General features: G+C 43.3%; 1 protein-coding gene across 1 annotated transcript; it reads right to left on the reverse strand.

Annotated features, from left to right (window-relative positions):
* Positions 1-369: 369 nt before the first annotated feature.
* Positions 370-18,728, reverse strand: CDC37L1 (cell division cycle 37 like 1, HSP90 cochaperone). Its single transcript, XM_004591823.2, has 7 exons — positions 18,567-18,728; positions 13,988-14,269; positions 10,154-10,247; positions 7,366-7,481; positions 6,726-6,848; positions 4,531-4,680; positions 370-981 (listed from the first exon to the last, which is right to left on the reverse strand). The coding sequence occupies exons 1-7, from the start codon at positions 18,696-18,698 to the stop codon at positions 880-882; spliced, it is 999 nt and encodes a 332-aa protein (XP_004591880.1). The 5' UTR covers positions 18,699-18,728; the 3' UTR covers positions 370-879.
* Positions 18,729-19,657: the final 929 nt, after the last annotated feature.

Genomic DNA, 19,657 nt, shown 5'->3' on the forward strand with positions numbered 1-19,657 from the left:
AGAGTGAAACAAACAATAGCCATGATTTTAAAAATCAGGTATTTTTGTTGCTTGTTCTTACAGCCCCTTTTAAAACTTGTTCCCTGAGAGATCCCAGACCATGTTAAGCAAGGAAACTGAAGAGTGAGCTTAAAGCTGCTCTTACTAAAGACAAAACAAAATAACGCAGAACAAGAAGCCTATCATTAGTTTGTAATGTTTATATCCCTATAATCTTTAACACTGAAAAGTCAACAACGTAAAAATACAGTTCTGAGAATACTTTGAGGGTAAATGTAACGTAACATTATTCCAAATTATGTTATAGACAAGGATTCTATTGACGGTGCCGAAAACACGGATGTAGTATTATTTTTAAAGGACCCCATCTTCTTTAGTAGATTACCAACTACTGATTTATTGCTTTTAATGTGACGACACCCCAGATCTTTGACAGCTAAATTAGCAGAATACAAGTACGTTTTTCTCTTTAATCATTTTTATAGAGTAGGACATATACACATCCATATAAAAGAGACGGTAGCAGACGCCTCCTAGAATCAACCAGTTCTTGTAAACATTGCATCTGTGCACATTTTCATACTTTGATTCCAAAATAGAGAACAATTCAGATTAAAGGCAAATTTAGTAGCCAAAAGAAAAAAGTCCAGTTTGACTTCCTGCAACATATGGTATCACTCCTCTCTTCAGAAAACAAAACAAAAAAACCTAGCAGCACATTAAAAAAAGTTACAAAACGTTTCAGTACTTTTTTTTTTTCCGCTCCCATCAAAAACCAAACAAAAATAAAGTGCAGCACCCATAAAAGTGTCAAGAAAATAGCCAAGTTCTTCCTTTCTTGTAACAAAATAGCACTTGGCCTCAGCAGTCTTAACCAAATTATACAGTGTCCATCATTTTGGGTTCATCATCTTCTTTATGTACCACTGAGTTTAAACTGCAGAGAGCTGTACTGGGAGAATACTGAAGATAATCTGGATTCTGGGGAAAAACAGAGAAGGAGCATTAAGAAACCCAGCGGCGGGACAGCACCGGCAACCACAGCAAGCTTCCCTTTGCGCCCTTGCAGGGCATTGAAACCCAAGAACGAAGAGACAGCTGACGACGTTGTTAGTTAAGCCAAAGAGAAGTGATTAAAGACAACGATGGATGTGAAATACAACTTTAATCTTTTTCCTCTTGACAAAACTGTAACTCTAACTAATCAAATTAGGCTGTATCTTATGTCTTTATATGCACCCAGCTACTGACAATTTAAATGATAAAAACATGATTTTAAGGCAGCAATGTATTTTGAAGGTTACTATTTAATTACACAGCAAATACTAAAAATGCTAAAGGTTTAGAAAAAAGGGAACCATTTACTAAACCTGAGTGAGAAATTCTCAAACTCAAATTTCTGAAGTTGAGAATAAAAGACTAGGCTGCACTGATTTCTAAAACAGAAGTAGAACTTATAAATGCTCTGTGTGCTCACTTGCAGAACAAAGAACAGAAAATCCTAATAAATAAATGCAAAATTAAAACCATTATCTCTTTAAGCACCATGGGTAATGACACAGATCTGAAGATCAAGGAATTTAGGAAATTCTTTCCTAAGAATTCAATTTCATTGATTCAGTTGTTGTGACCATCTGCCAGTTACTTGAACTTCTACTGCTGGACCATCTAGGGTCATTTTTGTTGACTTAATGAAGGAAAACAGCCCAAATGGTTTTTTTTTTTAAGTTTTATTTTATTTTTATTGGAAAGTCAGATATACAGAGAGGAGGAGAAACAGAGAGGAAGATCTTCCATCCACTGATTCACTCCCCCAGTGGCCGCAACCGCTGGAGCTGCGCCTATCTGAAGCCAGGAGCCCAAAGCCTCTTCGGGATCTCCCACATGGTGCAGGATCCCAAGGCTTTGGGCTGTCCTCCAGGCCACAAGCAGGCAGCTGGATGGGAAGTGGGGCCACCGGGATTAGAACCTGCGCCCATATGGGATCCCGGCATGTGCAAGGCAAGGACTTAAGCCGCTAGGCCACTGCGCTGGGCCCAACAGCCCAAATGAGACAGACATCTTAAAACCCGTGAATCTGCAGGGGCTTAAGAGCCTGCTAATAAAGTGCAGCACATTGCAGCTGGAGTATTGCAAGAGCCAAAAAGCTAGCTAGAACTGCATTATTCCCAAACAGGTCTTCATGAACAAAGTGGCACAAATACCTGGTGCAAGTATGGGACAGGCACAAATTCCTGCCTCTAAAGCTACAATGCTCAAAGGGGAAAACATCATCCCAAGTTAATGAAACAGTTACATAAACAGGCTAAACCGTAAGTAACTATGACTCCTGCCTATATGCAACAGGCCCTGGGTTAGTCCTCTCAAAATTAAGGTTTATTTCACAAGACTACTGTCAATTACAAAAAGAGACTAAGTGCTAACTGCTACCCAGACGAAAGACTTTACATTGATAACTCTCCTTACATCATGCTATGTTCCATTGTAGTGTTAAGACCTTTTCTGACAATCTAGAGCTTACATGACTTGTTCAGGACTGGGCTGTTTGCAGAGACAGAATATTAAGTAGTACAGTTGGCTGAGCAGATTTTCCAGAATTCATGTACCCACCTCCTGTGAACGGAAGACATTATCAAGGAGAGATTTAGACAAACAAGTTGGGCCAGCCTAGTGATGGAGCAGGTAAACCACCACCTGTAACGCCAGCATCCTGTTCAAGCACCTGTTTGTGTCCTGACTGCTCTACTTCTGATCCAGCTTTCTGCCAATGAGCTGGAAAAGCAGTGGGAGATGGCCTAAGAGTCTGAGTCTGATACCCATATGGGAGACCCGGAAGAAGCTCTCCACCCTTGGCTTCAGCCTGGTCCAGCCCTGACCACTGCAGCCATCTGAGGATTGAACCAGCGCATGGAAGATCTCTGTCTGTTTTGCCCCTTTCAAGTAAACAAATAAATCTCCATTAAAAAGAAAAACAAACAAGTCAACATACCTAATCTAACTTCAATTCTACTGATTGCTTCAAATATATAATCATATATAACTATTATACATAATTATGTGGCTATATAAATATATTCCATTGTGATAATATTACAATAGATAGTAATATTTCCGACACATTTCTTATGCCACTGACACATCTTTCCCCCAGACAGAACAGTCGGAATTCTTCCAGAAAACGTAGCACAAGAGATCCTCAAAGAGTCCATGGAAAATGCATGTCACAGAAAAGGGATATAGGAATTTCAATTTTTTTCATGCATCTTAAAAACAACGAAACTTAAAAAAAAAGTTCAGGGACTATGTAACAATAAAACTGTAATTCTTGGATATAGTACAATGGCTCAATTGGCTAATCCTTCCCCTTCAAGCGCTGGGATTCCATTTGGGCACTGCTTCTTGTCTCGGCTGCTTCACTTCCCCTCCAGCTCCCTGCCTGTGGCCTGGGAAAGCAGACCAGGGCGGCCCAAGGCCTTGGGACCCTGCACCCACATGAATGACCCGGAAAAAGCTCCAGGCTTCAGACAGGCTCAGCTCCAACCGTTTCAGCCACTTGGGGAGTGAACCAGCAGATGGAAGATCTTCGTTCCCTTTCTCTCTGTAAATCTACCTCTCTAATACAAATAAATATTCTTAAAAAACACTGTAATTCTAAGTAGTATGAGGCAGACCCTGGATATGTACTCTTTTTGATGTGAATTCTTTCACATAGGTGACAGAGTGATTTTTAAAATTTTGGTCTAACAGCAGATAGCAAATTTACTCAGTTGATTAATCTTACAAATATTGTTTTCTGAATTACATTAACAGATTCAATTTCTTGGTAATATGTGCCACTTAGGATGTTTAACGTATGTGCAACATTGAATGAAATAGTAACAAATAAATTACCCAACAGAGCATGCTGGCTACCACTTTCATGTATGCTTCGAAGCTGCTTCACTTCATCCTGAAAAACTCCCAACGGTGCACGAGCCATCTTGAGGGGTTGCAGTAACTACCGATAGGTCGCCACTGCCTTTAAGAGTGTGTAGATGGGGTCAGTGCCACCAGACAGCAGGCGAAGCTAAGTCTGCAAAGCCGGGATGCCGTAAGGGTGCTGGTTTGAGTCTCTGCTGTTCCACTTCCAATCTGGCTCCCTGCTAACGGCCTAGCAAAGCGGCAGAGCTGGCTCTGCTACCACTGCAGGAGACCCGGAAGCAGCTCTCAGTGTTGGCCTGGTTTATTCCTGACTATGTGGGGAGAGAACCAAAGAGCGGAAGATCTCTGTCCTAAATACACAAATGTATCTTTAAAAAGAAGGTTTAGATGGAAGTCATTAAAAGGAGATGGTGTATCTTTACATACTTAAAAGGCCCAAGTGTTTCAATGCCAAAATATGGAACGTGTTTAGAACATGCATATGGCTTATACCCCAAAGCAAGAATATTTTCAATGGTCACACACATATTATATTTAAGAAGAAAGAGTAGTCCATAAGAATGAAAGTTAGTGAGCTGATTGGCTTGTAAAGGTAATTTTCCAACTTACCTGTGGTAAGGGTTCTAATAAACCAGAATGGGGAACACAATCCTGAACTGTCGCAGGTTGAACATTTGGGGATTGAGAATAAAGTCTGACTCTTGACTTGAAAGCTTCAAGTTCATTTTTGAATGCTTCAAAATATCCTTCTTCTTCTGCCTAGAAAACACACACACACACAAAATGTACCTTTCAGGATTTATAGACCACAGAGAAAATTCTACAAAGCACATGCCAATATGAAGGACACGAAGATAAAATGAACAGGTCAAATGTAGAAACCACCGTAAAACTACTTGTGTATAAAAACACTAATGGCTTGTTCAGACTCTTTTTACTTCAATAAAACAAATAACTCCTTCCCACAAATACACATACAACTGTAAACACAGGGGAAGTAGGCTTTATTTTATTCCCCTCAGCTCCTTCCTTAACAGGACCTAAAAAAAAAAAACCCCTCACTTATCCTCTATCCTTTGCCCACTGCCAAAGGAACGCTGCTAAAGCCTATCAACCCCTCATCAGTTAATGATGAGGCACTATTACCTGGATCTAGAAAAAAAGAAAACCTGTGTCCTCTATCTGTCAAAGTTAGGAGAAAACAAACAAAACTCAGCACTCGGCTTCTTGCTGGGAATATCCAAAGTGTTCAAGTTGTGCGGGTTCCTTCTTTTTGACACACAAAGCAAACAGTACAGTTACTAAGTTGAGGAAGGAGAATTCTCAGGCATCCAATGATGTAACGAACAGGCAACATTCTTGATACAAAATTCCCTACAGGCAGTGACATGTTTAGAAAGGCGTCAGCTCCACACCGAGAAATCAGAGCATATCCTAAGGCAACAGAACACGGCTTCCACTGTAAGTAGCAGCAGTCTTGTCACATGGAGCTCAAGTTGAGTAATCACACTAAAACCTACAGATCAGTTATTAACATCAACATCTATACAACTAAGGCAGGCAATGAGTAACTTCCTTAACTGCATTTTAACATCCCACTCCAGTCAATACACGGTACCTAGAATGAACACCGGGAATTTCAGCCTTTTGCCTCAACTCGTCTGTCTGAAAACCAAGCAGCACATCTGCTCATCCTGCTAAAAGCCTCAAGCATACAGATTTAGGTCTAGAGTGACTCAACCGACTTCATTTTAGAGAGGTCCTTCATCCACTGGTTCATGCCCCAGATGGTCAGCGCTGAGCTGATCCAAAGCTAGGAGCCAGGAGTCACCCATGTGGATGTGGACCCAAAGCCTTGGCCCTTCCTCCACTGCTTTCCCAGGCCACAAGCAGCTATTTGGGGAGTGAACCACCAAAAGTAAGATACTGTGTTCTTGTGTGTGTGTGTGTGTCTCTCTCTCCGTGTTTGTAAGTGTGTATTAGGTCTAAATAAATTAAACCAAGAGCTTCTGTTCGTTTGTTTACTCCAGGCTGAAACCAGGAGCTTTATCTACGTCTCCCACTAGGGTGGCAGAAGGCCCTATTCTTAGGCCACCCTCTGCTGCTTTTTCTAGTACATTAGCAGGGAGCTGGATTGGAATTGGAGCAGCCAGGACATGAACAGAAGGAGAAACAGAAAAAAAGAGAGATCTTCTAACTGCTGATGCACTCCCCAAATGCCTGCCACGGCAGGGCTGGGCCAGGTCATAACAGAGCCAGAAGCTCCACGCTGGACTCCTACATGGCCACCACCCACGCGCCTGGGGCACAGGAGCAGGCAGCCTGACCGGAAGCCGAGGCACAACTAATCTCAGGCACTCTAATGTGGCAGCCGTTGGATTTTTAAAAAAAACACTCCCCGATGGACTGTTTAGATTGTTTCCTCTTTCTCTCACTGCCAAGCTTTGATTTCTCATTAACTGTGTCTGTTATCAGTCTTGTTCAACACTGTATCCTCAGTATCAGAAAGAACTGTGCTTTGCATCAGCAGGCACTTGATGCAGACTGACTCAAACACGGAACCATCCCAAGGCTCACGCGCTCACTCCAGTTTTACACACATGCTCCACCATGAACTCTTATATTGCTCCTTGAAGTCTCAACTGGTACAAAACAAGCTTTATTACAAATAGACTCCTGAGCAGAAAAGCTATACAACTGGACCCATGGGCATCCTGGTGGTCATCTTTTCTAGATGTTTATTACAAAGGAGGTTTCAGCTAAGACCTGACTTTCCCATCTAGTATTATTAAATAACTACTTACTTTGGCTTTCTGGAAAAATAAACGAAAACACCCTCTTGGATCCACATTACAGTTTTTGGCCATTTCCATAATAAACTGCATTACAACAGCTTGATGTGCTATTTGTTCCATTAAAGCCCCTTTCTGAAAATAAACAGTTCACAGTTATATAAGAAATGTATCTAATTGCTAAACCGACTCAAACTTTAGATTTTTAGAGTAATTTGATTTTAATTTCTAATTCTAAGTCAAATTCTATGCAGACAAAGTCAAATTCTATGCAGACACATTAAGAGTCTTTCTTAGTTTAGATGTATTTTGATTATTTGTGAACCAGAGAAATTAAAGGAGAATCACACTTCTAGTTTAACATTGTAGTTACAGTTTGGATTTGTAAAGCACACCATTAACTAGTTAAAAAATAAAAGGTTACAGTATATGGGAATAAGGACACTGAGAAGTGGCAGAAAAATACACTGGAAAGTTTTCCATAAGCTAACTGAAGAACTAAAACTTGTCCTATCAAAATTAAAACTTACAATTTCATTCCCCGATCTTCCTACACTCACTTAGATAATAACAAAAAATAAACCCCCAAAACCAGTAACGTTAAGATCAGAATTCCACTCAAGTTCCCAGAACCTCAAGGTTCATACAATACCTGCTCAGCTTCCAGGTGAAAACACCATAAAATAAGATATTGAGCGGTTTCTTCACATACAAGGTATGGGTGGTCAGACAAAAATCTCTGACTATCATCCCAACGACTCAACATACCTGTAAAAAAAGAATTAAACTGTGGATACAAAGTACTATCTTTCTTCCTATAAGGAAAGAAATGTTATTTTAAAATGATTCTCTTTAAAAAAATAATTGGGTATTTCAAGGGCCATACATTATGGTAAAAGAGCAAATGAAGAGAAATAATATCCTAACAAGGAAAGCTTTGAAAATTCACAGGAAGTGTGATTTCACCCAGTAAGACCAGGTAAGAGTCTCACCAAAAGCCTGCCTGGGGAATGCCTGCAGTCAGGTCACCCTAGTTCTAAGCACACCAATCTCAAGAGACTCACTACACTAAGCAACATGTCTAAGGTAGTACAGTAAAATGCTGACAATGTGGAGAAGCAATTCAGTACTAGTTTTCCTATAACGTTAAATACACTTTCACATTTTAGTCATTCACTCAAGATGTCTCTTGAGATACACGAACAAGCCCTTTCAAAAATTAGCTCAGGAGGGTTGGGCATTTGGCTTTGTAGCTAAAACACCACACAGTGTGTCCACATGTCATACGGGAGTGCCGAGGTTCAAGGCCCAGCTCTGCTTTCCAATCCAGCTTCCTGTTCATGCGTACACTGGGAGGTAGCAGATGATGGCTCGAAACCTCGGGTCTTTGCCACCCACACGGAAGACTTGAACGCCTGTCCCTGGCTGCGGTCTGTCCCAGCTCCAGCTGTAGTGGGCATTTCAGACTGGGGAATAAGGAGCGTATGTTGAACTAGCACACAGAAGATTCCTCTCTGTTCCTCTTTCTCTTGAATAAATGAATGCTTCACTTCAGATTTACCCGCTTCTTCACCTAAATGTTCTCACGCATTTTTTTCTTTCTATAGCATTACACTTACATAATAACACATTTAACACTTAAAATGGCGCCGTTCACTTTCTATTTTTAAATTTTTAAAAAATTTTAATTGGACAGTCAGATATACAGAGAACAGCAAAGACAGAGAGAAGATCTTCCATCTACTGTACTGATTCACTCCCCAAGTGACCACAACAGCTGGAGCTGAGCCAATCCAAAGCCAGGAGCCAGGAGCCTTCTCCAGGTCTCTCACGCGGGTGCAGGGTCCCAAGGCTTTGGGCCGTCCTTAACTGCTTTCCCAGGCCACAAGCAGGGAGCTGGATGGGAAGCAGGGCCGCTGGGATACAAACCAGCACCCATATGGGATCTCGGGACGTGCAAGGCGAAGACTTTAGCCACTGACCCTTTAAAAATTTTTTTAAAATTATTTTTCTACTGGAAAGGCAGATTTACAGAGAGAAACAGACACCAGAGAGAAAGATGTTCCACCTGCTGGTTCACTTCCCAAGTGGCCACAATAGCCAGAGCTGAGTCGATCCAAAGCCAGGAGCCAGGAGCTTCTTCCAGGTCTCCCAAGCAGGTGCAAGTTCCTAAAGCTTTTAGCCATCCTCTGTTGCTTTTCCAGGCCAGAAGCAGGGAGCTGGATGGGAAGTGGAGCAGCCGGGACATGAACCAGTGCCCACATGGGATCCTGACACTTGCAAGGGGAAGATTAGTGCCAACTGAGCCACCACACTGGGTCCTATCCATTTTGACTCTTTATGCGGTAGGTTTTAAGTTCCTTGAGAAAAGACCTTTGGCCATCTTTCCTGTGTTTCCTGAGCAGCAGCTCTCCTGCACTCTTAACCATCTACCGCCAGGCAGCTATTCCTGCCGACATGTCTACACATCCTCTCTTCATTCTTCTTGCTCCTCTTCCCACAATACTTGGAAGACTCCCTGCTATTCTAGCAAGCACTCCAGAAATTCCCTTGACATTTTCATTTCTGTTGCATCAAACTAGTCATTAAGTCCTATGGTTACACTGCTACACAGTTATTACAGTGAAAATAATAAATTTTCTAACATGAAACAAACACTTTTGAATTCCTCGCGAATCCTTTAAAAATATTATCTCAGATTATAAACATACTGACTGCAAAGAATCTGAAAAGTCCAGAAAAAAATCATTTGTAAATCTAAGAGACACTTATTTTTACTACACCAATCTATTTCCTTCCATGTTTATTTTTAAATAATTTTTAAGGGAACAAAATTAAAAGTTTTATTGTACATATATAATTTTCTCCTCATTTCACTTCATATCCTATTCAAAAGTATTTTATATGAAATGTTTTTCAACAATATGATATTGATATGGCTTCAAAAAGCAATATAAGTAACTATGGAATGCAATTTCCTCCCCTTGTATTAGTAAAAAAGCAATATACTTGGTTACAAGGAACAGGTTGACACGGTCACCTTCAACATAAATGTAGAAAGTTTTATCACAATATTTGTACAGATGTTTGTAACTTTTGATGAAATTTTCAGTGATAATATCCGGCATAAATTAAAAATACTGAATCACAGCTAAAAAAAATTAGTTGAGAAGTAGCAAGAGACCAGGGAACAGAGGCTATCTGAGGTCAGTACCACACAACACATTCTGCTTCTCCTCCCAATTTGGCTGGCTCTCTTCATCCATTTTAACTAGTCCTCCCACCACCATCTCCCCCCACAAAAAGTCTAAAACAAGATCAGTATAACTTTACCAGACACAACTACACCAGTGGAGTTGACCGTGTATCTTCTTCCTTTCTGTACACATCTACAAGACACCAAACCATGATAAGGAAGGAAATTCAAGGAGCTCACTTACCAAAATGTCTGATTTTTTGCTCATATTTCTGCATAAATGATTTTGATTTATCTTCATCTTCTGTTTCTTTTCTTTTATCTTGATTAATAAAACTCTAAGAAAAAATTTACAATTAAAATCAGGTTTTATATTACAATTAAAACACTTTTCCCAGATACTGAATGCCTCTCCGTTCTTCCTGCAGACAATATAAAAACCTAGGGTACTATGACTCTAACCCTGTATTAAACGTGCTGAACTCTTCATTCAAAGAAATTGGTATTTTCTTGTTTGGAAGTTCCATTAGGTTTGCAAAATGATATTTGAATCTATGTGGAAAATCAGACATTTATCTTAGGAATTACACAAAAAACAAATGAATCTTTTTTTAAAATGAATTTTACTATTAAAGATCTTTTCATGTTTAATGACTTCTTTTATTAATATACAGGTTTCATGAATCTCAGATACAATTCTCCAAATGTAGCTAAACTTTGCGCTCTTTTTACCTCCTTTTCAATTCTTCTTTTATTATTTTTGCCATAGCATCCTCTCCATTCACTTTATAATCACAGACTCAATGCTCCTCTAAAGGGAACTCCACAAGTGAAAAACTGACCACTGTTCCACAGGAATACTAGAAACAGTAAAGAAATCACAAAAAACAAAGAAACTGACATGTCACTCATATACACTGTGAGTGATGTGTACTCTGTGTTAGCTACCACAAATCAGAGAAAACATGATATTTGTCTTTTTGGGTCTCATTAAGATTCCTTAAACACCTAATTTGTGGTTGTATTATTCATTTCCTACAAACATGTACAACTCTGACCTAATCATGGCATTCTAAAGCATACTTACTACAAAATTATTTAATAAAATGCAAATTAGAAATAGATTTTGACTTCATTTCTAATAAATTTGTCTCAGGGGAGGCCCTTTGATTCCTGAGACCAAGTACAAATTTCTATTGAAGAAATGCTTCTTTTCAATTAATCATAAAACAGATCAAAAATTAAGTTTTAATCTAGCCATGGAAATGAGAACAGCCCTCAGAATGTTCTGTGATTGCATCTGTATCCTGATATCATCACTGCCTACTGCCAAAATCACAAACTACCTCTGCGCCAACTTACAACCACGAGGCACACAAAAGCTCACATTTTCTGAGACAAAAGCATTTTTATCCCTTATATTCTGCCATCTAGACCAGCACTGTCCAACAGAAACATTCCAAATCACAGAGGTAATTTAAATTTTTTGTGAGCCACATTAATACAGAATCAAAGACTAATAACCTATGTTATTTAACACATGTAACGTATTATCACTTCAACATGTGAACAGCATGCCTGACTTCTTTTTGGCACCTGATTGGAACCTGACGTGCATTTTGTACTCACGGCACGTCTCAATCGGACTAGGCGCATGCCAAGCACCCAGAAGCACCTGCGGCTGTGGCTATGGAGATGGACAGCGCAGGTCTAGAGCAGTCCTCTCAAGTCTCAAGCCCCCAGGAAAAAGCAACGTACGATTTGAGCAAATTTCTGGAACATCAAAACAGTCCTGATTAATACGGGACAGAAGCAGGCTATGTTAGAAGCTAGGTTTAAAGAAACAACTGAAAACAAAGGCAAAATGAAAACTTTTTTTCCATGACTATGGAAGACAAAAGGAGACATTGATTTTAAAAAAACAAAGAAACACCACTTGGATCATTTCCTCTGAAAGAAAAAAAAATTACTTTTTCAGCGGAAAAAAATGAGCACCAAAATATCCATACTGTACATCATGTTCATGGATTTAATTGCTAATGTTTTTCCAAAGTCAGGCTTAATTCAATATAAAGAACTTTCTGCTTTCTCATGCATTTTTAAAATCCAATCTCCAATGGAGAAGAGCAGTACAAAACACTGAGCAGTTTGAGAAACATGGGATTGTAGAAACCCAACCAGACCAATGATTTCCATTAATGCAGACAATGGGGGAAAACTCATTTTGATCAGTATTGGACATCATTTTCATTCTTAAAACCATCTTTTTAATTAATTAATTTGAAAGAGACTACAATTTAGCTTATGAAAGATTTTAGGGCCCAGCGCTGTAGCCTAGTGGCTGATGTCCTCACCTTGCACGCCAGGGATCCCATATGGGCCCAGCTCGTATCCTGGTTGCTCCACTTTCCATCCAGCTCCCTGCTTGTGGCCTGGGAAGGCAGTAGAGGATGGCCCAAAGCCTTGGGACCCTGCACCCACAGGGTGGACCCAAAAGAAAATCCTGGCTCCTGGCTTCAGATCAGCTCAGCTCCAGCCATTGCAGCCACTTGGGGAGTGAACCAAAAGATGGAAGATCTTCCTCTCTGTCTCTCCTTTTCTCTGTAAATCTGACTTTCCAATAAAAGTAAATAAATCTTCAAAAAATAGCTTTTGTAATGTGTCCTAACAACTACATGTAGAGCCAAAACACGAGTTTTATGATACAATATTGATCCCAAGCAGGATGCATTCTGTTCTGTTCTACTCTACACAGTTGAATTTGCTTACTATCTAAGAAATGACTGATTCCATCTGAGAGCGACAGAAGATGACTGACTGATGTATCTGCTGGTTCACTCCCTACATGTTTGCAAAGGGGCAGATGTTGGAGCAGGAACTCCACCCAGGTCTGCTGCCGCGTGGGTAAGTAACTGAGCCAGCTGCCCTGCCTCCCAAGGATCATGTACAGGAAGCTGTAGCCAGGAGCCAAAGCCAGGACAAACCCAGGTAGAATGACATGCATTGTGGGCATCTTAATCACCGGGCTAGAAGCCTACCTCTCCTCTTGCTCTTTTTACAATTTTTTATTTCAAAGAGTTACAGACAGAATCTTTCATCTGCTGGTTCACTCCCCAGGGGCATAACAGCCAGCGAGGGGCCAGGCAGAGGCCAGGAGCTTCTGCCTGGTCTCCCCCTGGGTGCAGCAGCCCTAGTCCTTGAACCACCCCTCTCCGCTTTCCTGTGTGCGTTAGCAGGGAGCTGGCTGGAAGCAGAGCAGCTGGGACGTGGGTCTGTGCTCTAATTTGGCATCACAGTGCTGCAAGTGGAAACTTGACCCACTGTGCCACAATGCCACTCCCCGTCCTCCTCTTTTCATAATACTTGGAATATACCAGGTTATTTCACAACCTGCTTGCGTCGGTCATGGCCTCATAGTTTGAAGAACAGCACTCCTCGGTACTCTTCCAGCAACTCTCTTATGAGTTTACTCTAATTTAAATCCATTTCCTTCTTCAGATACATGAGTCAGAGAATAAGCTTATACTGGAATATTCTAACACAAAGTAGAATACTTCACTTAGGAAACCACTATCTTGGCAAGAGTGCTGTACTATTTAAGTGACAGACAAATCCGAATTACTTTGCTTTGTATTATAAAACAGAGAAGCTAACGGTAGAGCATCACAAACGTGCCCGTCGCTTCTGCTTTGCCATGCACCAGGCTCTAGGCTGCAATGTTTTTAAGATAGTACCTTTATTTAATCTCCACACCCACCTCACATAATTGAAGACACAACTGCTCAAGAGACTTAAACGACTTGCCCAAGACTGCAAAGCCAGCACGCGACAAGGCTGATGGTAGCCGTCTGATTCCAGAGCCGACCCTTGAGTCAGTAGACCACGCGGTGGTCACGTGGTTCAGTTAAGGCCTACCCAAATCAGACACTACCGGGGACTTTGCATGAGCTGTCCAAGGAGAACATTTCTGCTGTTGCTGCCTAACTACCAAATATGCACACCTGGTTAGTGCGAATACTTCAGGTCTCTTTTCACTCTTGCTTCCTTCCTTTCTTTACGGTCCCTTAAAGGGTCATACCTTATTAAAAACATCCTTGCTAATGGCATCCACGTTCCACAAACACATCCTTTCTCTCTGCACCAGGGCCTCCTCCTTCTGCCGCCACTCTTCCTCCCGCTGCCGCAGCTCGGAGGCGGCTGTCTGCGCCGTGGCCTGCTCCTGATCCAGGGACTCGGAGTTGTGAAGCGCGAGGCTGCCCAGTTTCTGCTGGGCTTCGGCGAGGTCCCATCTGCACGCCACAGAGCTCTTCACGCGCTCCGTCTGCCTCCGGCAAGCCAGCTCAATCCCATGGCCGTACAGCTGCACGCAAACACAACTGTGAGAAACGAGGGCGACGCTCACAGCTGTCCAACAACAGCTCAACTTGCATGTCTTTTCCTCAGTAGACTTATGTACAAGGTTTCTGACGTACCAAGTACTTTGTGTTCTGTACCTGCAGTTACTTTTTTGTATCACAGGCCTTGTTTCATCAACTAGACTCAGTTTCTTGCTTAATCTATGTCTCTCTCCAACCAAATAACAGCAACAACAACAAAATGGCAACTATGGCAATGTCCTGAATACATCTGCTGCTCAACAAACATCTCATTTCGTCTTCATAATCTTGAACCAGCAGAAAAATGGGAACAAGTTGAAACCTACTTCAAGACTTCAATATTCCACATGAGGAAAACTACACCTGTAGAGCCCTAGTCTTCAGGTTCTCCTTGAAATTAAAGGTAATCAGGGCTTGCTGTTTTTCTTTCTGTATTATTCCAACCCTCACTGATGTAAGAAACTGCTATCAGAAACAGTTTCTGGAGGCCAGTGCAGTGGCACAGTAGGCTAAGCCTTCATCCACATCATTAGTTTGTGTCCCGGCTGGCCCACTCTCGATCCAGCTCCCCTCTCTCCGCCTATGGCCTGGGAGGACAGTGGGGGACAGCCTGAGGCCTCAGGACCCTGCAACCCTGCACCAAGTGGGAGACCCAGACGAGCTCCTGGCTCCCGCATGACCTCAGCTCCGGCCACCCAGTGCAGCCACCTGGGGAGCGGACCAGCTGATGCAAAATCTTTCTCTCACTTCCCTCAGTCCATCTCTGTAACTCTGCCTTTCAAATAGAAATAAAAATTTTTTAAAAAAGTTTCTATCAGGTACCTCTAATTCCAAACAGAATAGGCAAAGTTGCTATTCGGTAAAATGGTAGCTGGTTCACGCTGGTGACTATTCTTCTCAGTTATTGGTGGAAACACTTAATCATTCTACATAAACCACTGTGACATTTAATTGCTCACATTCCTTAGCTCTATAAAACAAAAGCTGAAGGCACATTATGACATACTGGTCAAACAGTGACCAGTCTCAAATTACTTAGTTCGAGTTATTTCTGGGACTAGCGTGTTGGCACGTCAGGCTACTCTTCTACTTCCAACCACCTGTATCCCACAAAGGCACCAGCTTGCGTTCTAGTTGCTCCACTGTTGGTGCAGCTCCCTGCCTGTGGCCTGGGAGAGCAGTGTAGTATGGCCCAAATTCTTGGGACCCTGCACCCATGTGGGAGATCCGGAAGAAGCTCCTGGCTCCTGCCTTCGAATCAGCTCAGCTCTGACCATAGGAGCCATCTGGGGAGTGGTCCAGCAGATGGAAGACCTTTCTGTCTCTCCTTCTCTCTGTAAATCTGCCTTTCCAATACAATTGAAAATAAATGTTAAAAAAAGAGAGTTATTCCACTCTGATCTGTTTCCATATTTGCATATCTATTCAAGTCCTTATCACTTCACATCTGAACTACTCAGGTAGAAACACAGCCTGTCTTTATGCCAAGTCATTCTCCATCCTTCTAGGCTGCAGTGTGCTTCCTGAAAACCAAATCTCATTTTACTCATTCACTAAGTCTTTTGATAAAGTGAAACCTGAGGCAAGGCATGGTCCCTCCCAATGGCATTTCCCAGTCTCTCCTCACAGTTCCTGACACTCTTCTGTTTGTCCAGTCACCGCATTCCCTCCCCGCCCCAACAGCTGCAATGCAGCTCTCCTCCCCCAAGGTAACTCCCATCTCCACCCCAGACCCTGGCATCCCCAAAGCCTGTTCTAACCCAGTGTCTCCCACCCAGATGTGGAGCATGTATATTTCTACTGTGGTGTTTTTCTACACAACACTGTGCTTATCTGTCTATACAACTCTCAGTTTGCAGGGGGGAGCCAGAATCCAACAACTGTGAGATGAGTAGATGACTCAGGCTGGCAGTGGTAGAGTTTGGAGGTGAGGAACCAGCAAGGCCCCTCCTTCCCAGCCAGGTCTTCAGACAAACTCAGGTTTCGGCTGGAGCAAGCGTGCGCACAGTTAGCTATTCAGACGCTGTTTACTCTTGCAGTCAAGGTTCCACACATCATGTCCCTAACTAACTAGCTAAAACATTTATTTTACTTTTAGCCATCTTACAATAGGATCAGGTGTCACTGTGAATCAGCTATGCTTAAAACAGGGCTGGGAAAAAGAAAACCCAAGCCATAAAACTTATTTTGCAAGGAATATCAAGATGTATCAAGGAAGGCAGCATGAATAAGTGGAAGTATTCTGCATTTTCAAACTACATGGGGGGCAAATGTTTATTACTCAAGTTGAATGAATTCTAAAAGATTTATGCTTAAGTTCTCCCCCTCCAGACAACACATGGCCCTCTAAATTACCTAACATGTGCTCGGATTATTAAAAAGTTCAGGCACATTTTAATCTGCAAACACAGAAAACTCTAAGAGGAAAACTAAAATAGTTGTATTTTCATGAACATTAATTTTGCAAAAGTAACTGTTGGCACTAAGATCTGCTAATGTAACTTTGTGTCAAAAATCTCCAACAATATTTACATTCCGAATCCGTCTTTAGATCTAGTACATGATGATGCTGAAATTCTCTGTAATGGGCAAATGTCAAACCAGACCTTTGAAAGCTTTTAAAAAGTGTTTTCAAATGCCTGTACACTAGGCTAAATATTTTATTCTTTCCAAAAGTGTAAGTCTTAAAGTCAGAAAGTTGAGTAGCTGGGTAAGTAAAAAAGGCATACACATTTACAATTAGCAACTACCTCGAACAGTTTAACAACACTGAAAGGTAGTTTAGGTCAACAACGTTTTATGGTACTTCACAAGTTAAGATGTGCAGTTACATAGGAGAAAAAAAAATACAGAACTAGGAATCCTAAACTTTAGACTTAACTTTGCACTAACTAGCTGGAAGAGTCCCAGAGCAATCACTTTTTAAGGGAAGAGACAAGCTGACTCTCGTGTAAAAACCCCTTTCAGCTAAATAAGCTTGTAAGCACCCAAGCAAAAACAGTAACACTTTGAAAATCCACTTTTCCTTGGGTTACTTTTGTGATTCAGCCACTGAAATGACTAAGACCTTGTTACTTCCTCTTCAGCTTCTTCCCCCCAAAGTGACAACAGCAGGTGCCAGTCGCTCTGTGAACACTCTGAGCTTATCACACACTTGTCTATAAGGATGACATCCGTGATCCATAATTAGTGAGCGGCTGCTGATCCAGCAACCCCCTTTCCCAGCCACCAGCAGACCGAGGCACAGTGTACACTTCTCCCTGTGGGAAGCTGCGGAGCCCGGGGAAGCAGAGATTGGATGACCCTGCACTGACTGGCAACACGATTTCAATCCCTCCTCTTCACTAACTCTCAGCAAAGTGTGTTTGGAAGGCACACGTCTAGACTCCATTTCCTTGACCACGGTAATGCGTGTGTGTGTGTGTGTGTAGGGGGGGCGGGGGGGGAGCTGTGATCCCAAAACAGACTTTCACAAACACACTCGGGGCAGACTTTCACAAACAGCCAGGACTCAGAACGTGGAATTATTTGAATAAGTTTCAGGGGCAAGAAAACTGTGGGCTAAGGACAAAGTGCACCAGGGAACCTGAGGAATTAGACGGAAATAAAGGGCAAGTGCACCTTGCTATTTTGTTGTTGTTGACTGGTAGTATTTTTGTTCTGTTTTTTTTAACCGGAAAAAAGGACGTGGCGCCAGACAACAGAAACAGGCGAGCGCGAAGAGGTGTGTCGGGCATGAATAGGGAAATGTATAGGATCTGCTCTGCTGTGGGCCCACGTGGGGTGGAATCTGAGTGGGAAATCCTCCAGGACGCAGGAACTTCACAACCGGTGCCTCGTACCCAACTCAACCCGAGTGCGTGCAAGGGGAACCGCTCCAAGGGGTTTGTATGAAAGCGACGGGGCGAGAGGACAAAGGGTCATCCAGGTCCCCGACAAGAGTGGGGCGCCCCAAATCTAGGTGCCTTCAGGCAAGGCAAGGGGTGGGACGAGGAGGAAAAAAATAAATCTGCCACGGGGTTTGAAAGAAAAAAAAAAGGGGGGGTGGGTGCGCGTGGAGGCAGAGGTGGCCAATGAACCCCAGGGCCACCTCCTCTTGCCCGAGGATGCTACCATTAGCAGTGGGATGGCACCCCCCAAAAACCTCTCCAAACCCCCCGGAGGGCGCGCAGCAAGGCACCAACCACCAAGGCCGGGGGTGGGGGGCTCTCCAAAGGGCAGGACCACAGCACCTTCCCATCCCTCCAACCCCACAGCAGAACGCGAACCGCCTCTTCTCACCTGGGCGCCACCGCCCGGCAGCTGCGGGCAGCGAGGGGAAACGGGGGACACGTCCAAGTCACTCTCTTCCTCCGCCTCCCCCTCGACCCGAGGGAGGCTCCAGGGTCCCGGCGGTGGCCACGGTTGCTCCATGGCCCCCGCACGGCCACTGTAGGAGGTTTGTTGGGGAGTGAGGGGGGACGGGGACTGAAGGTGGTGCTGGCCCACAACCGCAACCCGCCAACGGACTCGAGCCACAGAGACCAGACCCTGCTGCGCGGAGCCAGCCGCCCCAGCCGGCCGGGGCCGTTACCCACAATCCCCGTGTGCTGGGCCGCCGGGTCGACGCACGCCCAGCGCCAGCCGGGGCCGAGCCGGGCGGCGGGGGGCGGAAGCTGCACGGTCCCGAGCGTCACTTCCGGCGGCGAGCTGCTGAGGAGGGAGCTGCGGGCCCTGGGGTGGGTCTGAAGGCGGGTCACCACTGGGGTTGGGGGAGAATTCCTTAGGTCGTGTGAGAAAACGCCTTCCTGGGCTCCAGGAAGTGTCCGTTGGCGCCTCTCTGCCGTGGACGTGGACACGGGAAGTCGTGGGGGTGTCGCGGTGCAGTTGGTGAGGGGTGGAGGGGGCATAGTCTCGAAGGTAGAGCCCGTTTTCCTCTAATTTTAGGATTTTCGGATTCTAGATGCCAGAAGGGTTCCGCAGGCACTTGGTTAGGAGAAGAGGACCCTGACTGGCTTGAAGAAGCCGTAGTCGTAGGGCTCTCAGTGATTTTAAAAAAATTTTGTTTTTGAAAGCTGATTTCTTTCTCTCTTCACCCACCACCAAGCCTTGCTGTCCTCAAAATTTAAAAGATCCACATCAAAAACCCACGGGACGCCATTTTTTTTCAGTCTGTTAGATTGGCAAAACTTTCGTAATTGCTTCATATCAAATGTCAGCCAAGATGTGCGGAAAAGAGGAGGTGGGGGGGAAAGACACTATGACAGGCTGACCTGCTCTCATTCAGCACTTTTAGTAACGGGAAATTATCCAGCTGTGATTTTTGCACCAATTTTCAAAAGGTTGATCTACAAAGGCGCTTCTGCAACTTTCCCCACCCCCCATGAGAAGAA

Source organism: Ochotona princeps, chromosome 31 (assembly GCF_030435755.1).
Source record: "Ochotona princeps isolate mOchPri1 chromosome 31, mOchPri1.hap1, whole genome shotgun sequence".
Classification (NCBI taxonomy): Eukaryota; Metazoa; Chordata; class Mammalia; order Lagomorpha; family Ochotonidae; genus Ochotona; species Ochotona princeps.

What these genes read in the sequence shown, in the direction of transcription:
- CDC37L1 (XM_004591823.2), bottom strand. Translation starts at nt 18,698, where the DNA reads ATGGAGCAACCGTGGCCACCGCCGGGACCCTGGAGCCTCCCTCGGGTC. An exon ending in TATTTTTCCAGAAAGCCAAA is followed by an intron (nt 4,681 to 6,725) that starts GTAAGTAGTTAT and finishes TGTGTTTTCTAG; the next exon opens with GCAGAAGAAGAAGGATATTT. An exon ending in TATTAGAACCCTTACCACAG is followed by an intron (nt 982 to 4,530) that starts GTAAGTTGGAAA and finishes GTTTTTCCCCAG; the next exon opens with AATCCAGATTATCTTCAGTA.